We start from the raw sequence: 22,288 nt of genomic DNA, 5'->3' as shown, positions 1-22,288 counted from the left end.
CGAGAAAAATTATTTGTTTCATATTCTTCACCTATAATGTTCCATGTATTTCTTTTTTTGGATACGAATATTCCATCAATATATGATTTTTCCACGACGAATTTATTTTCTATGCGAATTTTCAATATAACATAAAAATGATTACTTTTGTAATTAATATTAAAAAATTATATCATATCACTAAAATCAATATTATTTGGAATTTCAATAAAAATTTATCACGAATTTTTGTTTGAGATTGATTTAACTTATCAAACCTTTTTTCTCTTATATTATATTTATAATTTGTTTTTTAATATTAGGAAATAATTTTAGAGGAATATAAGAATGAATAAAAATTAGGATTTAAACTCCCATTGTTCTCGATTTTTCTCTCTCTTATAGATACAATATTGAGTTGAATCGGTAAATAAAATTAGGGTTAAATATGCAAACCCCCTGTAATGTTAGCGAGTTTTAGTTTTAGTCCCTGTAAAAAAATATTATTGATCCCCCCTGATCTTATTTAGATTCCATCAACAAACCCCCTAATTGTCTATGTGGCATGAAAGATTTTATGTTTATTTCCAATATTTGTCACGTATTACAGTTTATTTTACACATGGAATTTTGATTTAATTTTATGGCCACTGGATATATAGTTTTCAAAAAGCCCCTTGAAATTCTTAGGGTTCATACAGTGTTTGGAGTTTCTTCATCTGGGCATTGTGAAGACGAAGGCGAAACCTGCGAAAACGAAAGAGGTTCATGCGAAGACGAAGCAAAGAAGCATCAAAGCCATTGAAGCCGAAGTAGAGGTTGCGAACATGGTTGATAATGTCTCAGGTAAGTTTTCCGTACACTCCTTCCAATTTTTTCGTTTGGGTATGGTGTTTGGGAAAATTTGAAATTCCATCCAATTTCTTAATAAGGATCAAAACATTTTAACTTCACCTGTCACCATGGGGGTAAATTTGTTAGGGACAATCGAAATGAACTCATATACAATGGGGGTATTGAAACAAAGGTATGTGGGGTACACGCTGTGAGTTTTACAATGGAGGGTATTATGAAGTTGATTAGTAAGCTGGGATATAAGGATGGTAGAGTTAGGGTTTGGACAAAAGTACTGGAGATTCAAGATGGATTTATTCATATAAGAAAAGATGATGATGCTTTGGACTTTGTTTCTTACTTCAGTTCAATGGGTATTGATGGGGATATATTTGTGGATCATGGACAGGAAAATAGGGAAGATGATATAGCCAATTGTCTAGGAATGTTAGAAGAGGAGTTTATTGATAGGTTAGATGACAGTGAAGATGAAAGAGCCACTGCTATTCATGATGGCTTTGAATTACTTGATGTTACTTTGCCCATCAGATAAGATGCAAGTGGTAGTGGGCTTTTTGGTAGGTCCAATAAGAACATGGGTGAGGATGAATACTTTAGTGATAAGTTGAACAGTCCTGACCCAGATGATTCAGGTGATGAAAAAAGGCCCAAGTTTGAGAGATTTAAGAAAGAGCATCTTAACAAGGATTATAAATTTAAGTGGGGTATGGAGTTTAATTCACTTGTTGACTTCAAAGATGCTATTCGTGAGTGGTCAATGGTTAATGGGAGGGAAATTACTTTTGTGAAAAATGAGAGCTATAGAGTAAGGGTAGAGTGTAAGGCTAAATGTGGTTTTTTGGTCTTATGCTCTAAAGTGGGCCACAAACACACCTTTGCTATAAAAACACTTAAAGACACCCACACATGTGCTAGGATTTTGAACAATAGATCTGCCAAGTCTAAATGGGTGGCCAAGCATGTGGTGAAGATGCTGCAAACATCTGAAACTGTCAGGATTAGTGACATAATACAAGAGATAAGGCAAAAAATTTCCATTGGTATAAGTGTTGCAAGAGATTGGAAGGCTAAGATGATTGCCAAGAAGGTGATTGAAGGAGATGCAGATTCTCAGTATGCATTCATATGGAGGTATGCAGCTGAGATAACAAGGGTAAATCCTGACAACACAGTCAAGATTAATGTTGAAAGACCTAGCCCAAGCATACAACCAAGGTTTGGTTCCTTTTATTTTTATTTTGATGGCTGTAAGAAAGGCTTTATACATGGATGTAGACCTTTTGTGGGGGTTGATGGGTGTCACTTGAAGACCAAATATGGTGGGCAACTACTAATTGTTGTTGTTAGGGATGCTAATGATCAATATTTCCTTTTAGCATTTAGTGTGGTTGAGACTGAAACTAGAGAGAGTTGGAGATGGTTCTTACAACTATTAATGGAAGATATTGGACAAGATAGGAGATATGTTTTTATATCTGATCAACAAAAGGTACACCTCTTCATTATGTTCACTTCTTCATTATGTTCACTTCTTCATTGTACACTTATTTGAGAATGTTGTTTTTTTGTTTTTTCAGGGACTAGTAGCAGTATTTGATGAAATGTTTGATAGAATTGAGCATAGATTGTGCCTTAGACATTTGTATGCTAATTTCAAGAAACGGTTTGGTGGTGGAACCTTGATTAGGGATTTGATAATGGGAGCAGCTAAGGCTACATACTATCAGGCATGGGTCCAAAAGATGGATGAATTGAAGAAGGTTGACACCAATGCTTGGAGTTGGTTGATGGCTATTGTTAGGAGTGAATTAGTAGTATTTTCATGTGTTAAAACAACTACCTTTTGATCTGAAGTTGAGCATATCGTATGATATTTAGTGAGTTTATGGTTAGAATTGAACTCTAGAAGTTTGATGCTAATTGTAGAGCAAATTTAATCACTTTGGGTGTTTTTTGTGCAGGTATTAAGGCTGACAAGTAAGGACGAAGAAACATGAAGGCGTAAGGACACTGGAGGTGCAAAACCACAAAGAAGTGGGATAAAGCAGAGGCCGAGCTGCAGCAAAAGTGGGCGAGGCGCGCCAAACCTTCTGATCCTAGTTCGCGTCTCGCTAACCCGTGTCGCGCTGCGGGAGCTTCGTAAAAAGAAATATTATTATAAATAGAAGCCCTAATCCTCATAAGGAAGAGATCTTTGCTGAGTAAAATTTAGAGAGCATTCCTATTCAAGACCAAAAAACAACATCCGACAGAGAATTCAACATCAATTGAAGACATTCCCTTGATTGAGATGAATCCCTCTATGAAGTTTTGTGTGTTCTTCATGTCTATGGAGAGCTAAACCCCATTGTGTTGAGTTTAAGGTAGTAGTTAACCTATGAAGATGCAATTACTTTGATTAATTCTTGTGAACAATTGTTTAAGTTTTATTATCAATAAAGAACCTTGCTTTTATTTTATATCATCGTTGAACTATCAATCGAGAGATAGGGTTCGTACTTTTGCCCTAGGTTCTTATATTAACTTGTTGATTAATCCTCAGAGATGAGATTTTGAAGAAGTTTTCATAAATCATCGCGTTTAATTCCCTTTATCTTTATAGTTATTCTGAGAGATCGAATATCATACCGATAGAGGTGGTTCTAAATTGATCTTAGACATAATATCTATTTTGAGGATGAATGAAGATAATAACTTATATAATGGTTCACTTGTGGATTAATTGATCATTGCATATGAATAGGTTGATGAACCCTAGAACTCAACATATTCATCACCATTGTTACTTATTCTTTAAGCTTTTAGTCATTTAATTCTTATTCTCTTCTTTGCAATTTTAGATTAAACAATCAAAACCAATACTTTTTACTACTCATCATAATTTGACTATAGAACGGCAGTACTATTGACTCAGTCTCTGTGGATACGATATATTAAAAAATATTTACCCAAAATACTTTCAACAAATTGGCGCCATTGTCGGGGACTGTGTCAATATTGCACGCATTGCAATAGTCGTATTATTTTTAGTTATTTACTTAATTTTAGATTTTTTGTTTATTTACTTAATTTTAGATTTTTTGTTTAGTTACTTAATTTTAGATTTTTAGTTTAGTTCCTTTATTTTAGATTTTTAGTTTAGTTCCTTTATTTTAGATTTTTAGTTAGTTACTTTATTTTAGATTTTGTTATTGCAATAGTCTTTTAATTTTGATTTATTATTATTATTATTATTATTATTATTATTATTATTATTATTATTATTATTTTTTATCTTGTTATTTCACTTGTTTGCTAGTTTTGTAGATTTTTGTTTGTCGGAATGTTGGACCCAAATATAAATGTTGCGATTCATGCTCAAAACGAGATCCTAACTCAACAAATGGAGTATCTCCTTCAAAGTGTGTCACAGTTCACACCTTAAGTTAATGAGTTTCATGATATCGGATGGTGCACACCAGAAGATGCGATGGAGTATCATATGGCTAACCATGAATATCAACAACAAAGGCTTTCACACTATAATCAAGGTTATCAAAGAGGACCCTCTGAGTTAGAGGAAACCATGAATCAATTCATGCAATTCTCTTTAGCCATTCAACAAAACCGGGAAACTCAAGATGTTCAACTTACCAAATTCTTAACTGAGCAAAACGTAAGTCAAGTCTCAACTTTTCAAAACCCTACAACTTGTGTAGAAACTTGCAATACTACATCTATAAGGAGTGTAAAAGTGATTGGCGAGGATGTTGGAAAGAAGAGAGTGGAGGAGGAAGTTGATGACAAGGAAGATGTTGTTGAAAAGGATAATATAGAGTATGTAAAGATTAAGAAAAATATAGAAGTTGAGTATGAGCTCTCAATGAAGCTACCTTATCCAAGACCTCCTAAAAAAGTAGATGATGTGTTAGTCGGAGGAACAAAAAAAGAGGATATAATCAAAGAAGTCGTGAATGAGTTAGAAACTTCAAAAGTTGAAACTTTTTAAAAAGAGAATATGGTGGACTTAGAGTTGAAGAAGAGTAGTAATGCAAAGGAGCATAAACTCTCATTGGAATTACTTCCTCTACAAGTTCCTAATAAAGAAGGGAATGAGAGTCATTACTTTCGGCCAATGGAAATGTTTAGCCGTTTGCAAATCCCTATCCCATTTTTAGAAGGTTTAGAGTTAAAGCCAAAATGTGTCAAATTCATCAAGGATAGGTTCTCACAGAAGAAGAAATTAACGGATAAGGAGGTTATCTCTCTTGAGGAGAGGACAAAACAAATGAAGGAAGAGCGATCGCGAGTTGAAGTGGTAAGAATTAAGGATGAAGAAACCAAACAAGCAAACATTAAATACTTTTGGGGCTTCACATTGGTAAGAAAAGTACCAAGAAAACAAGACAATGGTTGATGATTCAACCATGAACCGTCGAGCCATGCGACGTTAAACGAGGCGCTTCGTGGGAGGTAACCCACACTTCCAACGTGTTATTTTGTTTTATTTATTTTTATTTCAGGAAATAATAAGGGGACCTTTCTGGTGAAATCTAGGAAGAAGCAATTGATATGGCAATACCCTTTATGAGTCAACCCTCTCGGGCTTGTTCTGAAACATTGAGGTCAATGTTTAGTTCAAGTTTGGGGGTGGATTTACTCTTTTGCATTTTTCAATTTTCTATTTATTTTTTGTTTGTTTTATCCCCAGTTTAAAATGAGTAGTTCCACAACATAATGAAAAGCTCAAGCAAGACAATGAGAATACCAACAATGGAGCAACATGCATGAAAGTGGTAGTGAGTGGAAATTTTTGAAAAATTAATTTTTCCCTTTCTTTTTCAATAAAAGTGACAAGGCAGGTATGAACTTTCAAACTCAAAAGTGTGTGCATGAAATGTAGGTTGTTAGTAAATACTAATAGAAGTTCTTTATGGTACACAATTTTTGTTGGATCGGCTTAGCCTTAACAATTGTGAGGAAAGCTTTCCAGTGTTTACTATATGCATGAGACCATCGATTACTTTGACATGTTTGTATTTTGCTAAACCAGTTGTCGCATCGTTTTGTGGAAATCTGTGAAAATGACTTAGGCACTTGTTTGAATCTGAGAGTTTCTTTAAGCCTATTCCATCTTAAAACTTATTCTTTTAGTGTGAGAGTGTGAGAGTGTGATCCTTTGCTAACCATTCTTTGAGACTGAGGTCAAGATAAATATCATATTATGCACCAAGAAAAACATCTGGTGAGTTCTTGATCTCAATAAAAAGTTTTGTTCTGGACCATCGACCATAAAATTTGGTGATGTGTTTTCTCTTTTACCTTTATAGAAAGTAGGGGAGCATTCATTGAATCTGAATACAGGTTGATCTCTAAGTTGGGGAGATTCATAATCAAAAGAAGAGTAAGTACAGGTGGTGGTTTGTAAAGAACAAAAGGAATTCGTAGCTTGAGAATAAAGAAAAGAAAAAAAAAAGAAAGAAAGACAACGTTGAACCAAAGTAGTTGAAAATAAAATAAAAGAAAAGAAACATCGAGCTACGAATGAAAATATGAACGGGTGAGAAAGCTAATGGTATAGAGAAAAAGGAATGAGTTGTGATTCGGATGCTTCCCTAGAATAGGAACAACCCTTGAATATCTTCTTTCCTTTGAATCTAAACCACATTACAATCCTATAAAGACCTTCCGATTCTCAGATTCCACAGGACTTGATGCTAACAATACGATGAACGTATGATATGGATATTTGTTGATTTAATTGTTTGGATGAGTGTCTAACCCCTCTTTTATTCATCATACTTTCTGATGAGAGTGATTAGTGTTGATTCAACTGCGGTTGTGTAGTGTTTTGAACTTCTGAAGGTAATTTCCTTTCAGAATCTGTTTCATGTGCATGTTCTGAGTTTGCAGGAAGAAGAAGAGTATCTAATTTGATCACTGAATTGAGCCATTTGAAAAACTTTTTGAAAAAATTGTTGCATGATTGTTGGTATGTGTTGTTGTAATCATTGAGGTAAGTAATTTTGTTTAGGGACAAACAAAACTCTAAGTTGGGGAGAGTTTGTTAGGAGTGAATTAGTAGTATTTTCTTGTGTTAAAACAACTACCTTTTGATCTGAAGTTGAGCATATCGTATGATATTTAGTGAGTTTATGGTTAGAATTGAACTCTAGAAGTTATGCTAATTGTAGATCAAATTGAATCACTTTGGGTGTTTTTTGTGCAGGTATTAAGGCTGACAAGTAAAGACGAAGAAACATGAAGGCGTAAGGACACTGGAGGCGCAAAACCACAAAGAAGTGGGATAAAGCAGAGGCCGAGCCGCAGCAAAAGTGGGCAAGGCGCGCCAAACCTTCTGATCCTAGTTTGCGCCTCGCTAACCCGTGTCGCGTTGCGGGAGCTTCGTAAAAAGAAATATTATTATAAATAGAAGCCCTAATCCTCATAAGGAAGAGATCTTTTGTGAGCGAAATTCAGAGAGCATTCATATTCAAGAGCAGAAAACAACATCCGACGGAGAATTCAACATCAATTGAAGACATTCCCTTGATTGAGATGGATCCCTCTATGAAGTTTTGTGTGTTCTTCGTGTCTATGGAGAGCTAAACCCCATTGTGTTGAGTGTAAGGTAGTAGTTAACCTATGAAGATGCAATTACTTTGATTAATTCCTGTGAACAATTGTTTAAGTTTTATTATCAATAAAGAACCTTGCTTTTATTTTATATCATCGTTGAACTATCAATCGAGAGATAGGGTTCGTACTTTTGCCCTAGGTTCTTATATTAACTTGTTGATTAATCCTCAGAGATGAGATTTTGAAGAAGTTTTCATAAATCATCGCGTTTAATTCCCTTTATCTTTATAGTTATTCTGAGAGATCGAATATCATATCGATAAAGGTGGTTCTAAATTGATCTTAGACATAATATCTATTTTGAGGATGAATGAAGATAATAACTTATATTATGGTTCACTTGTGGATTAATTGATCATTGCATATGAATAGGTTGATGAACCCTATAACTCAACATATTCATCACCATTGTTACTTATTCTTTAAGCTTTTAGTCATTTAATTCTTATTCTCTTCTTTGCAATTTTAGATTAAACAATCAAAACCAATACTTTTTACTACTCATCATAATTTGACTATAGAACGACAGTACTATTGGCTCAGTCTCTGTGGATACGATATATTAGAAAATATTTACCCAAAATACTTTCAACAGCTGTCCCTACAAGAAGTTGGTGTAAGCATGCATTCTCTTTTTACCCTAAATGTGATGTTCTGATTAATAACATTTCTGAATCATTTAATGCTATAATTCTAGTGGCTAGGGACAAGCCTATTCTCACCATGTGTGAATGGATAAGAAAATATCTTATGAATAGGTTGGCAACATCTGCAACTAAACTTGAAAAGTGGCAGCATAGAGTTATGCCAATACCTAGGAAGAGGTTAGATACTGAAGTGTTTAATAGTGGGCATTGGTTGCTAACTTGGTCAATGGATGAGAAATTTCAGGTTACTCATAGTTTCAATACTCAGGAGTTTATTTTGGATATTACTAAAAGGACTTGTAGCTGTAACTTTTGGGAACAGGTAGGAATCCCATGTAGACATGATGTAGCTGTCTTGAGCTATAGGAAGCAAAACCCAGATGATTTTGTGGATGAATGTTATACAAGAGAAAAGTTTAAGTTATATTATGGTTTTTCTGTTAGCCCTATCAATGGTCAAGATATGTGGCCAAAGGTTGAAGTTGAAAAACCCCTTCCACCAGCATACAAAATTGGTCCAGGTAGGCCTAGGAAGTTGAGGATAAGAGAAAGTTGGGAGGATGGTGCTAGGAAGAGAAGGCCTGGGGTTGCATATAAATGCACCAAGTGTGATAAGTTTGGTCATAATGTCATGACTTGTAAGAGTAAGACACAAGACCCCGATGCACTAAAAAGAAAGGTAAATATTTTGTGATAATGCTTAACATTTTTTGATTAGTAACATAGTTTATGCATGCTTCTGATTATACATCACATTTGTGCAGAGAAAAGTAAAGAGTGATGCTTCTGGAACTGCTGCCAACACTGCCACTGAGACCGCAGAACCTGATTCTGAGACTGTTAATGCCAACACTGTCACTGAGTCTTCTTGTGTGGCTGATGATGCCAATATTCAGACTGCATCACCTGATTGTGAGACTACAGTACCTGGTGATGCCAACACTGAGCCTACTGTGGAACCAGACCAATTACCAATAGTTCAGAGTTAAAGTGGATCATGTGTTGTAGAGTCAAGCAAGAATAAATCCAAGAAATGGATGCCCAAGAAGAGAAGGCAAAGTGAGAGGATTAAGTTGAATTGGTTTAAATAGCCAATTATAGACCAGGGATCTACCAGTGAAGAACCAATTATTATAACAAATGCTAATGATGATAAGCAATGTGCCAAAGACTCAAAGCTTGGTGTGGGTACTAGGTTTATGAAGTCATGGAAGAACAAGAAAACTAGAGATTAGGGATGTTGTATAACTATGTACTAAGACTAAGTTTCTGTTATTTTGTGTTTGTGGCATTTTGTGTTTATGTACTAAGACTAAGTTTGTAAGGGTGTCATTTTGGGTGTCATGTCATTTTGGGTATCATGTTAGAAGTTAACTTATGATGGAACATGTTTTGTAACAAACATATTTCAAGTTATGATAAGTTATGTTAAGTTATACACAAGCTGTTCAATTACAGTACATAGAACAGGGTTATGATAACATTACTTTCATTGGTATTCTACATAGAACAAAGTTATGATAACATTACTTTCATTGGTATTCTACATAGAACAAAGTTATGATAACATTACTTTCATTGATAAACCAAAACAATTACAAATATCAGAACAAGGTTTTCCATTGACAATGTTTTACAAGAACCTTCCATTAAAACACAACTACATTAACTTAAACAATTTTCAGTACAAGGAAATTACATTAGCTTAACCCCTAAAGCAAAAATCATCCATGACAGACTAAGTACAACAATCAGAACAAGATTTTTCCTCTTCTCCATTTCAAGCTTCTTCTTCAATTTGTCTAATTTCTTTGAGTCTTCTCCCAATCTCTTCCCAGCTTCCCAATCAATATCCTTAACAACTTCCTTCGCAAATTCAAGCAATGAAACTTTGGTGATTTCACATTGACAGCATCTTGAAGGATTAAGTTTATTCACCAAATCGTCCCACATAAACAGACCACAGCCATTCTACAAAATCCAATTCAACATTCATCAACTTCTGGAAAAACGTACCATTGAATTTCTACATGAATAGACCACAACCATTGTACATTAAAAGGAATAGAAACACGTACCATTGAATTTCTACATTTCCAGAATTTCCTATTGGGGTTATCAATTGTGTTTGAAACCCACAACTTCACCGTTTTATTGAGATTGATTTAACTTATCAAACATTTTTTCTCTTATATTATATTTATAATTAATTTTTTTAAATATTTGGAAATAATTTTAGAGGAATATAAGGAATTTTTTCCCAATAACCAACTTTTTCAATTAAGTTTCCCCAATGACTATTCCCAATTATTTTCATAAACAACTAGTAAAGGACCCGTGCGCCCGCACGGGTCACGTAAAGTCGGTATAAATAAAGAATAAATATAATATTGTTATGGTTAAAAAATTATATTAAAATATATATATTAATTAATAGAAACAATTTCTTCAATGATGATTATAAAATCAATATAAATTTAATTTGTAATTTTTAATTGTTTTTGCTATAAATATAAAGTCATGTTAAATAAACTAACATGTTTAATAATCTATCAAATCAAATAATTAAAAATTTGTATTACGTTATATAATAAATATAAATCAATATATTTTTTTCCCACCCAATTAACAAATTGAGTTATATATTTTGGTGTGAAATTAATTATTACTCTTAAAAAGAGTTGATTATATTTAGTTCTGCATGTACAGAAAAAGGCATTTCAACAGTTTCCAAAAATTTGTGCATGTTTACCTACTAAAAGGAAGTCTAACAGGTAATGGGCCTTTGAGTATATATAGTAGTGATGACACATTACTTTGCCACGCTTAAAGTACCAAAGCAAGAAACCTAATCCGTAAGTGGGAAGAAAAATGGGTAGCTTCTCCCAAGTTGCGAAAGCTTGCAGGTCGTTGATCATTTTTTTCTGTAATCCAATCTTTGTTTTTCGTTTGTTTTCTCTGAAATGTGACTTTCGTTAATGATTGTTTCTGATTATGTAGATCTATGAAATTTCTTGTGGTTCAAGACCCTCTTCAACGATTCGCGATGAAACGGAGGATGAAGCAAAGATCGAAGCTGTTGCGAATGAGGTTGAAGATGAAGAAACAACGGATTACCAAGTTGTGCACTGAGTGGGCTTTGCATGCAGAGGACAATATTACATGCGCCTGGGAAAGGGGAAGTAAGATTCAGAACATATCATGGGTGTGGCAGAATGAAATGCTTGGAATCAGGTGGTCGGGGAAGCATCAGGAAATGAGGGTTGGTTTGAGGTTTGCTTTACTTGAAGACGTCAAATTTGTAGCAGATGTTCTGGGAAGTGTCGGACTGTAGATAAACCCCAGAATGATAGAAATATCCAATTCAGTGTATATTGGGAAGATTGTCTTTGAAACTGAAAGGTATAAGAATCCTATTCAAAGATTTTCGAAAATACATGATATTAGGTTATATGACTTTTATTCAGATTCACGCATTAAGTTTATGTTTGTTGTTTGGATGACAGTGAATGGATGATATGGACAGAGTTGGTGAAGAAGCTAAAAACAATGGTTAGGAATATCTTTTACACATTAAATTTACACATTATATATTTTGTTTGTTATTCTGTATGTTTCTGGAAATTAATTGAAATTATGAATCTTGTGTATTGCAGGTTTAAGTGAACATGTATTGTTGAGGTGTTGATGGCTATAATGGATGAAGGAGTGTAAAGTTTTGGAAGAACAGTAGTTTGTTTTGAATGATGTTGCTGGGTTTTTTTGTTTTAGTTGTATGTGGTTTCATGTAATGTTTCAGACTTTTATGTTTCTTATTCGTAGTATCTCTTTGGATTGTAACAGTTAATGTTTTCATAGCTACTTTATAATTGCAATATAATACTGGTATGCTTTGCACTAACGTGTGAAAATCAAATGGATTAGCATGGTTTACATTTAGTGTTATGTACTGCTGTTATTATAATTTGGTTATGTTTAAGATTTTAATAATTTTAAAATTAAATGTCAAGTTAATAGAAGAATGGGGAATATATATATATATATATATATATATATATATATATATATATATATATATATATATATATATATTTGTGAATATGATGATAATTTTGGATACGACTGTTAATAATATATATGTTGAAAAATATACATAAGGATATCAATATGTATAAGAAATATTGTAACATGAATTATAGTTCAGTAAAATATGTATACCAAAAGATATATAAATTTTTGTTGTTTTTGAAATATTTTAGTAAGTGTTAAAAAATAATAATAATAGCTTGTTTAAATTTATTTTCCGTAGGATATTAAAATTAGTGGGATCAATATGCAAAGTAATATTATAAACTATAAATTTCATATTCTATTGAGTAATTGATTTTTAATTATTAGGTGAGTGGGAAAAAACAACTTGACAACTTTTGTTTGTAAAATTTTTCTAAAGTGTATTTAATAATTTTAAAAGAATTATATATGGAGTATTTATCAACTAATATTTGCCTAAATTTTAAATTATGATAACATATGTTTGAATTATTAAATGTGATGATAAAAAGTAATATTTGAATTAAAGAATGATAGATAAAAAATATTAAATTTGAATTAAAGTAATATTGAATTAAAGTAATAAAAAGGTAGAATATAAATAAAAAATATATAAACTTTGTCTTTTAAAACGCGGGAAAAATTAGTAAAGAGTATAAGTAATAAAAAAAAACAAAGGAAATCTGAATATAAAAATACTGCATGGTATTGGTAAAGCTAAAAAAATTTGTGTATGCATGTATGTTTGAAGTTAACAGATAGAGATAACTTAAATGCCCTTTTTTTAGTTACACTACAAAGCGTTGTTTCCAAATGGTTTAGTAAATGCTTTGGTTACACGGTGGATCATAGGTAACAGTTATGATTGATTGAGATAGGGGTCATTTACTGAATACGTCTAGGGAAAAGGAAACGTGCAAAGTTGAGTCACAATATATTTTGGACTGTTCACATTACACCACTTCTCTCGTTCTCATTCCGCTCGTTTAGAAAAACAACTGACATCACTTCTGGAGATAGCAAGAAATGACGACAATGAGGGGTGGAAGAAAGCCAACGTATGGGTGGTTATCTGACGACGACGAAGAAGTCATCAGGTTAGATACATGAATTCCTGTTTAATTTCTTTGTTTTGGAATCCTCCTCACATATCCGATCTATTTAGGTTTTATGGTTTTTTTGATTTCTGCTGCATGCTAAAATAGATTTGTGTAATTTTTAAAAAAATGATGTGAATGGAGTTTATTGTTTACAATTTCCCAGATCCGGTATTCGTTATATTGTGGGGGATCAACTTTTATTGCATATTTATTTGCCTGATTGTGTTAATCTATAAAGTATAAGGGTTTTATTTTCAGTCAATAGTGTGGTCTTATATATATTTTAAAGTTGTTAATCTTTCAATTATTCGTTGTCTTCAGTATACTTGGCGTTATTATTCCGTATTTGGCATTCATAATGTCCTCATGCAATTATAATTGTTCTTTCAGTGAGGAGACAGCAATGAATGAAATACAAAAACTCGTGGATGAGGTTGGAGAGGGTTCAGTAAAACAATCATCTGTCAAGTCGGTTAGAAAGGGTAAAGCAAATTCGAAGAAATCTGTTAGATTTGCAGAAACTTGCAAGAATGCCCCTGCAGTAGTTCCAAATGTCAACAACACTGCTGTTCCTATGAGGAGTGTTAAGGTTGAAGAAGATGATGTCCCCCTTGTCTCTGGGAACGATAATGTACCAACTAACAAAAAGACTGAGAAGTCCAAAACTGTTGTTGATAAAACAGCTGGGAAGAAAGCAACTGAAGTTGAGAAGAGGACAAATACCAAAAATCTGGGAAGGACTGCCAACAAAAGAGCCGTTACAGATGGGAGTGAGAAGAGGATAATGAAACTTGCGAAGAAGGGGAAAAATCTTTCAAATGTTAGGATAAGAATGTGGGGGGGAAAGCCAACGTACTGCTGGGATATTGCTATAAAGAATTCAAAAGTAAAAAAGGATAATGTCCAGGTAAGCATACTGAAAATCTTCCTCATATATTAATACTTTGCAGATCTCAAATGTTTATTCAATGAATCTTTGTGTTGTTGCAGCATTTCCCTAAGCAGATAGCAATAGACTGCTTGGCAAGTAATCAGAAGGAGGTAACTATTAGAGATTGTGATTTGCTTCAACAATTCAAGTGTACTGTGAAGACGGCATACTGCAACGGGGCTCCAAGTCCGTCTGAGAAATACATGACTCAAGGATGGTACGCCTATGTGAAGGCCAAGGGGTTCAAGAAAGGTGACACACTGACTTGTCAGTTGGCGCGACATGGTACTTTCATTTATGTTACAATGAAGAAGAAATGATGGGGCTGTTGAAAACATGTGGAAGAAACTTGCTTACTTTTCTGTTGTTTAATTAGTTTCAAAGACCAAAATCTTTTAATTTTGTGTATCTGGTGGTGACTTTTATAACCTATTTGAACAATGTTGTTTGCCTCCCCTATGGGTTGGTAGTTTTACTGTAATGATGCATGACTCTATCAAAACTATTTTGCTGGGCTGGACAATTTTTAATGGTTACTTGTTTTGCAAATCCTAATGTTCTACATACTTAATAGTTGCTCCTTTACATTGGTCATCATGATTGGCTCATGTGTGTTAGAATAGTTTATTTATATGCATTATAAAAGTTAACTAAATATAATAGTTATAAAGTTTATATGAAATGTTTTTTTAAGAAATTTTTGTTTGATAAACAATTTACCATGTTAAAACCAAGTTAGTGTTAAATTTTTTAATGGTTACTTGTTTTGCAAAACTTAATGTTCTACATACTTAACAGTTTCACCTTTACATTGGCCATCATGATTGGCTCATGTGTGTTAGAACAGTTTATTTATATGCATTTTAAGAGTTAACTAAATATAATAGTTATAAAGTTTATATGAAATGTTTTTTTAAGAAATTTTTGTTTGATAAACAATTTACCATGTTAAAACCAAATTAGTGTTTATAAATAATACATATTATACAGTCAACTTGGATATATAGCAACTTCAGTTTAAGTAGCCAAAAATATTTATTAAATGTACAGAGGGAAATATAGGGTCATGGATATCTAAATTTAAGATTTGTAACATCTATGAACTACTAAAAAAATATATACAATTACTTTTTGTTGTTAAAACTCGTTTACCTAACATCTTGGAAAATTGTACATATAAATTATGTAGGCCCATCAGTGTTGTCTAGCCCAATTATAAGGAGTATCACTATCTATATATAGAAATTATTGTCATAGTGCATCAGAATATTGTCTTATAAAATTTAATTCTGATATGGTGAAGTGGGGAGTTCCATTTGTCCCTTCTCCATCAAGCAGGTGAGTATACTTTGCATGCATCTTGTAATAAAAAAACTGGATTCCCTTGATTTCTCATCTATTTGCTTAATAGCAGTGGTATTCTTTAAAATATATGTTTCAGTGATCCTGATAGAGACAGTCTTCAATGGGCACGTAACATTAACAAAGAGTTTGAGGAAGATCAGGAAAAGATGTTTGAAACACTTATAAAAGATGGGTTTCTTACAGAAGCTGAATGCATGGCTGATTACACCGGGGAGGTAAAGTGGAAATCTAATGTCACAGAAGCGAATAGGCGAGGCCAAAAATGCTCTGGTAAGTTCAAAACCCACTTAAATCCACTGCCGTATATAGATCTATAGATATCTGAGGTTAATAAGTAGAAAGTTGCAATGCAGAATATTCCAATGGAAATATCAAGGACATGTTTTCGTAAAGACCAAAATGCAATAAGGATGGTAGATCTTATTGACGGAAAGGAATATCATTGTCGTATTCTTAGGGCTGGAAGGAATGAGTATGAAAATCATATTGGAGTTGGATGGTACGATTATGCAAAGTCAAAAAATCTTCAAGTTGGAGATTTCATAGAATTCTCCATGATTCCATATTCAGATCTGATGTTTGTGTACTTAGGGAAAAAAAGTAGCTGATGAATATGTAAAGCTCTTATTTGTAGCTTTAAATTTGTTGTTGATGGTACTTAGATTGTAATCATCGATGGCTCTGTAATGGATTTAAAGAATGGTTATCAACATCAATTTTTGCCTTTGCTAATCTTTTAATTGATGGTGTTCTGTAATCATTGATATTATGCCAGCTAACATTCATCATCATTTTTCAATCCAGCTTTACAGATGAAAATATGTTATCAGTATGCAAAGGTCATATCAAATCTTTAATTCATGACAGTTAATAAGTTGTTTAAGTTGTAACCTAATTTTAGGCAACCAAGCACAAAATCTCTACCAATAACAATAGGTCCATAGATATTGCGAAAACATATAGACTACACATTTTCAAACACTTCTTTGAAGACCACATTTGTTGTGGTGGTCAATGGATGTTTCTCCTTATCATGGATCAAGATTTTAAGGCCTTTTCTGCTCTTTACTCTTGAAACTGCAACATATAACTGGCCATGGCTGAATACGCTCCTCGGCAAATATATGCCAACATGATCCAAAGACTGACCTTGAGATTTATTAATAGTCATAGCATAACAGACCGTTATAGGAAACTGTCTTCGTGTCATCCTGAATGGCCATGGCGTCTGCGTTGGAGTAATGTCCATTCGTGCAATATAAATGATACCACCGATGTTCTTGCCTGAAATTATTTTGGCTTCAATAACATGATCAGCCAATCTTGTAACGATTAGACGTGTTCCATTGCATAAGCCTTCTGCTTGATCAATATTCCTGAGCAGCATGATTGGAGTATTTACTTTCAATCTGATCTTATGATTAGGAAGTCCCGATGTTCTCAATCCATTCAAAAACTCGCGTGTTAAAACATCAAAACATTCATTGCCATCACCATCATGCGTGTCGACTGAATCAGAGCTTAAGTATTCCTTTTCGTCCCCTGAAAATGGAGTGACTTTATATTACGATCTGTTAAAAATGGAAGTGAAAAATCATCGGATAAATATTCACACAAAATTTAATATTACCTGGAAGATTATCTAATACATAGTGATTTATTTCATCTACTGTCTCAATTGTTCCAGCCAATATTGTCCTTGACTGCAGAAAAGCTACATTGTTGAAGTTAGCTTCAAAATTTGGATAAGTGTTTTTGAATATTGCTCGAAGCGGATCATCAAAATTAGATATCAAAATATCTGCTGGGATATCAATATCAGCATAGCCATCGTTAGGTTCTGCTAGTTTTCCATCTTCAACTTTTAATATCCAATTTGAAAATCGTTCTAAGTCGGATGCTGATGTAGTCGTCCCAGATTGCTGAAGCCTCATGTTTTATGTAAGTTTCAAAACCCTACAATGATCCCAAATGTATGATGAATTGATAGTTGCATGAATTATATCTGAACGGCTGCCTCTTGGAATAACCGGTAGAATCTGTCTGAAATCCCCACCAAACACAATTACCTTCCCACCAAATATTTTATCCGATGCCCTGGATCCATCCATGATGTCTCTGAGGGTTTTATCCAAAGCTTCAAAACAAAATTTGTGACACATCGGAGCTTCATCCCAAATAATCAATTTTGATACTTTTAGCATGTCACCCCTGTCACTACCCTTGTTAATGTCGCATGTCGAAGATTCAAGTGTGGGAATGGGAATTTTAAATTTAGAATGTGTCGTTCGACCACCAGGGAGCAACAGGGATGCAATACCTGAAGAGGCAACTGTCAAGCATATTTGTCTTCTTGATCTTATGTAGGAAGCTAATGTTCTCCACATGTATGTTTTACCTGTACCGCCGTATCCATACAGAAAGAATACGCCTCCGTTCTGGGTATCAACAGCCGTCGAGATTTATTTGAAAACATCTCTTTGTTCATATGAAATTTAGTGAAGATATAATTTAGATGCTTCATATTAGCAATATAAATTTCTAAATAATATGAAATTCTTCTACGTAATTGTTGTTAACTACTATTTAGACCTGTGAGGTTATTATACAGCGTATTAAACTCTTGAAGTTGTCCAGCAGGATCGTAGTTTCTCTCTTCGTAAATTAAATTATTTCCAAGCTCCTCAATGATGTAACCATGTGGTTTTGGCATTCCAGGAAAATCACTTAAACTCTTTCTACTGCGTCGAAGAAGTTTTTCAATTTCAATCAACGTTAGATTGAGAATTTCTTCATTCGTTAGCCGCAGACCTGTTAATAAATAATATAAAGAAATAGATGGTAAATATTGGAAAATATCTTCAAATAAGAAATTAATTATTCTGATCACAATTGAAAATATACCTCTGTTGTTTGCAATCCTTTGCTGAGAATAAAGAATTCCATCAGATAACAGATGTCGAGTTTTACTCCATACATGCTTAGGCCTATTAATGCTACTTGACAATAACATGTGAACAAAAAGTAATCTCAAATAATGTCCAGAACCCCAATGAAATGCTTCTGTTATTGCAGATATGAATTCTCGATCATCCCCAATAAATCCCATAGCAAAACATGCATCACGGAAAGTATCGTACTTAACATTGTTTACTGTCTTTATTTCATCATAGCTTTTCGGTCCTTTAACATGTGTTAGCATCATCCTGAGATAGTACAATTCCCCAGTAGTTGGAGGAACCCAAATTAGTCTTCCATTTGTGTATCCCTTTTGTCTGGGTTTCCACTCTCTCTTTTTCTTAACGTATACAAACTTTGAAACAAAATTGCTATACGTTAGTTGGCGCGCTTCATCGTATTTCTTGTTTGCTTCAAACCAAGATGTAAACATCGACTCGGTAACGCTCAGTTTATCAAGGACTGTGGTGATAGGGCTGACATCAGTATAGAAAACAGAATTTTGCCCCTCACCATGAAAGTGAAGTCTTTCTACAGCTGGTTTTCTTCCATGAATGGAAAAACCATAAATTCTCCAAGCAGCTTCACTTGGAGAAACGTACCTACAGTCAATATACTGCTTTATTTCATCAACGTCGTCATGTTGCGAAACAGATCCATCTTCATTCATGACAATTGCAGCAGTTATTCTGTCATATCCTTTGTTGATGTATTTGAACAAATATTTGACGGATGTGCTTTGATTGCACCATTCCATATTAATATGAGCTCTGTACTTCAACAATAACTTTGAATTGTAAGGAACAACAAATCTGTTGTCAATCTCAATTCCATTCTTAGAAACTGTGTGTCCGTTGTCCCTTCGTCTATAAACCGGATATCCATCTTGATCAACGATCGTATCACGTCTGAATTCTTTAGGGAAGTATTTAGAACATTTTCCTTCCTTCATACACGTAGAATTACGAAAAGCATTTCCGCAAGGTCCGTGTATCATGTGAGATTTGACCAAGTTATATAACTCTTCGTCAGTGTCTTTGTTTGGTATTTCTGCTGATATGATACAATCAATGTCAGCAGGTGTTGGATACTTGCTCGACAGATGAAGGAAAATTAATATGTGCGCATGGGGCATACCTCTTTTTTGGAACTCAATTGTGTACATATCTACAAATATAAAATTAAGATATTGGTTTATAATATGACATTCAAAATGAATAAGGAAATTAAATTAATCAAAGTTATAAATTACTTACACGCAAGAACCTTTCCCATGATACTCTCTTTAGTCAAATCGGACAGCAACGCATCAAATTTCAATTTGAAGATTTTTGTTATGAGATCTGGACGATCGGACGTTTTCAGATTTGCAGAACTTAATACGCGTTGTATTTCCGACCAATTGGGATTACATGTGAATGTAATAAACAAATCAGGAAATCCAACATAACTACAAATTGCCATGCCATCAAAGTATAACTGATCCATAAATCTACGGCTTCCGACATATGACGATGGTAGGACAACTCTTTTCCCTGTAGCTGCACCACGTGTATGTCCATTTGTCCTAGCATCTGCAAGATGATCATACTTCCCTACTCGTAGTTTTGACTGATTCTTTCTTAACCATCAAAGTCTCTCAGATTCCATCATTGTAAAACCATCTACCAAAAACTGCTGGAACAACCTCCTTGACCTGAGAATTGTCTGTGCCTCATTTTTTCTTGACTGGATCCTAAAGGCGAACCACTCTCTGATTGTAAGTCTGTTTCTTTTGGTTGCTTCCTCCCATGGAACATCCTCAATTTCCGATACCGTAGTCGTTGTTTCTGCATTACGAACCATGTTAGATCCTTTATTGCGATGCCGTATGTTTGGTCTGTAACCATCTTCACCGTAAGGGAAAAGTAAAGGATATTGAAATCCCAAATAAGACGTATGATATTCATCTATTCTCTGAAGTTGGCCACATTGTTTTTGCATTATAATATCCCTTTTTTCTGCAGTATCAACATCACCAACAATGAGAGCGGCAACTTCTGAAACTGTTGGTTGATTATATACCCTTCCATCATTTTGGCGCTCAGAAATGAGACGGAGTTTTAGATCTGCCACATTGCCTTCAGAAAGTCTATCCCTTGCCATCTTAAAAGACTGAGCATGAACATTATGTTCATATAACATTGAAGACAAATTTTCCACTATATTAATATCAACTCCGTCCCTTCTTCTGCAAACACCCAACGTATAAAGTTCAGATTGTTGAAAATTGCAACAACAAAATAATAAACAGTGACGAAACAAAGATAGCTAAAGTAATAAACCTGAAAATATCAATTCTATTCTGAACTTCATGTTCTGTATCGAATATATAGAGTTGGGCAAAACGGGCCTTTTCACCTGGCAGTGGTAACATGCTACCTATATGATGACATGATTGACCTTGAATACGATAGTTAGGAGGACCTCTACCATTGTTAAATCTGTTGTCCATTTTAGCACCCGGAGAAGTAAATGCGAACATCATATTGTAAAGACGAATTTGTTGCTGGAATAGATTTGATTCACTTTTGTCTTGGTCGAACAACAGGCTCTGCAATATGGGTGGGGGTTCTCTCAACAAAGGTATTTGAACCTTTCCTTCTCCACAACACATTGAGAACTTAGGATTAGCAGAATGTCGAGACTTGTTCTTCCTCTCCATATACCACATATTTGCACCACATTGTTGACACTCACATGATGGGTCACCTAAATCGTAGTATTCTCCTAAATGAATATGTACAATTGTTAGGTAAAATACATAATACATCATGAAATTTGAAAGAAAGAAACATATTTATAAAATAATCTACAACCCGATCTTCGAACATCTAATTCTTCAATGTCAGTGTCGAAACCTACGTCATGCTCGTCCATTGAATAGTTAGAAACTGAACTGCAGGCTACAACAACATAGTAAAAAATATTTCGCAAATATTATGGTATTATATATTGGTGAAATGTATGAATATTCAATATCGGTTAATAATCCAACAAAAAAAGTTACTTACCATCTGAAGTATTACCAGAACCTGCATCGCCTTCACTGTCATCTTGGAAAAGTTCGTTGACATTGGAATTTGGATTTGGCGTATGGCTTGAAGATGCTGTCGCACCGCGCATAAACTCGTTATCAAATCTCCTTCCCAGGTTAACTCCTAAATTGTTAATGTTCCTCACAGAAACAACTCTTGGGCGTTTTTTTGTTAATGAACTTGGCAATGTATTCAAAGTTGATATACTATGAGTTTTCTGCCTTGTATTTCGATCAGTTATGCTGGAACTTGGAATATTTGGAGAAATAGAAGATAGTGGAAATCTGATATGTGAAGATACAGTATCAGTATGAGAATGAGTTTGATATGCATTTTCTTTGTTAATTGACGCCAATCTCTTGGCTCTCTTAGCTCCTAGCACACGCCTTCTATGTTGTCTTGCATCAAATTGCCTTTTTCTTCGGATAACATTTATGAAGTGATCATGCTCAACACTTTGTTTCTTTTCCATGATTTTTTACTTTGAACTTACAATCATTTTTCAAAATATGGCTGAATAATGAGGCAAGCAGCAAATATATGGACAAAAACTCCCTCCAAACTTTTTTATATGGAGGGAAGCAGCTGAATATGAAAGGTTTATGTTAATTAATATTTCTTGAAAGTCAAAATATTGTGACTTAATCATTAAATAAGCTAATCATTAATGCACCAAGCAACCATAATTGCATGAAGCGTGCAGAGGCA

At 33.9% G+C, this 22,288-nt stretch overlaps 1 protein-coding gene and 1 pseudogene across 1 annotated transcript; one reads left to right on the top strand and one right to left on the bottom strand.

Annotated features, from left to right (window-relative positions):
• The first annotated feature begins 1,408 nt into the window (after positions 1-1,408).
• Positions 1,409-9,088, top strand: LOC131614317 (uncharacterized). The gene is made up of 5 exons (XM_058885919.1): positions 1,409-2,323; positions 2,412-2,648; positions 2,796-2,811; positions 8,150-8,778; positions 8,864-9,088. Exons 1-5 carry the CDS (start codon positions 1,409-1,411, stop codon positions 9,086-9,088), a joined length of 2,022 nt encoding a protein of 673 aa, XP_058741902.1.
• Positions 9,089-16,509: 7,421 nt separating this feature from the next.
• Positions 16,510-22,052, bottom strand: LOC131614316 (uncharacterized; annotated as a pseudogene).
• Positions 22,053-22,288: the final 236 nt, after the last annotated feature.

Source organism: Vicia villosa, linkage group LG6 (assembly GCF_029867415.1).
Source record: "Vicia villosa cultivar HV-30 ecotype Madison, WI linkage group LG6, Vvil1.0, whole genome shotgun sequence".
Classification (NCBI taxonomy): domain Eukaryota; kingdom Viridiplantae; phylum Streptophyta; class Magnoliopsida; order Fabales; family Fabaceae; genus Vicia; species Vicia villosa.
Note: the sequence above shows the minus strand (reverse complement) of the source record. Positions and strands in the feature narration are given on the sequence as shown.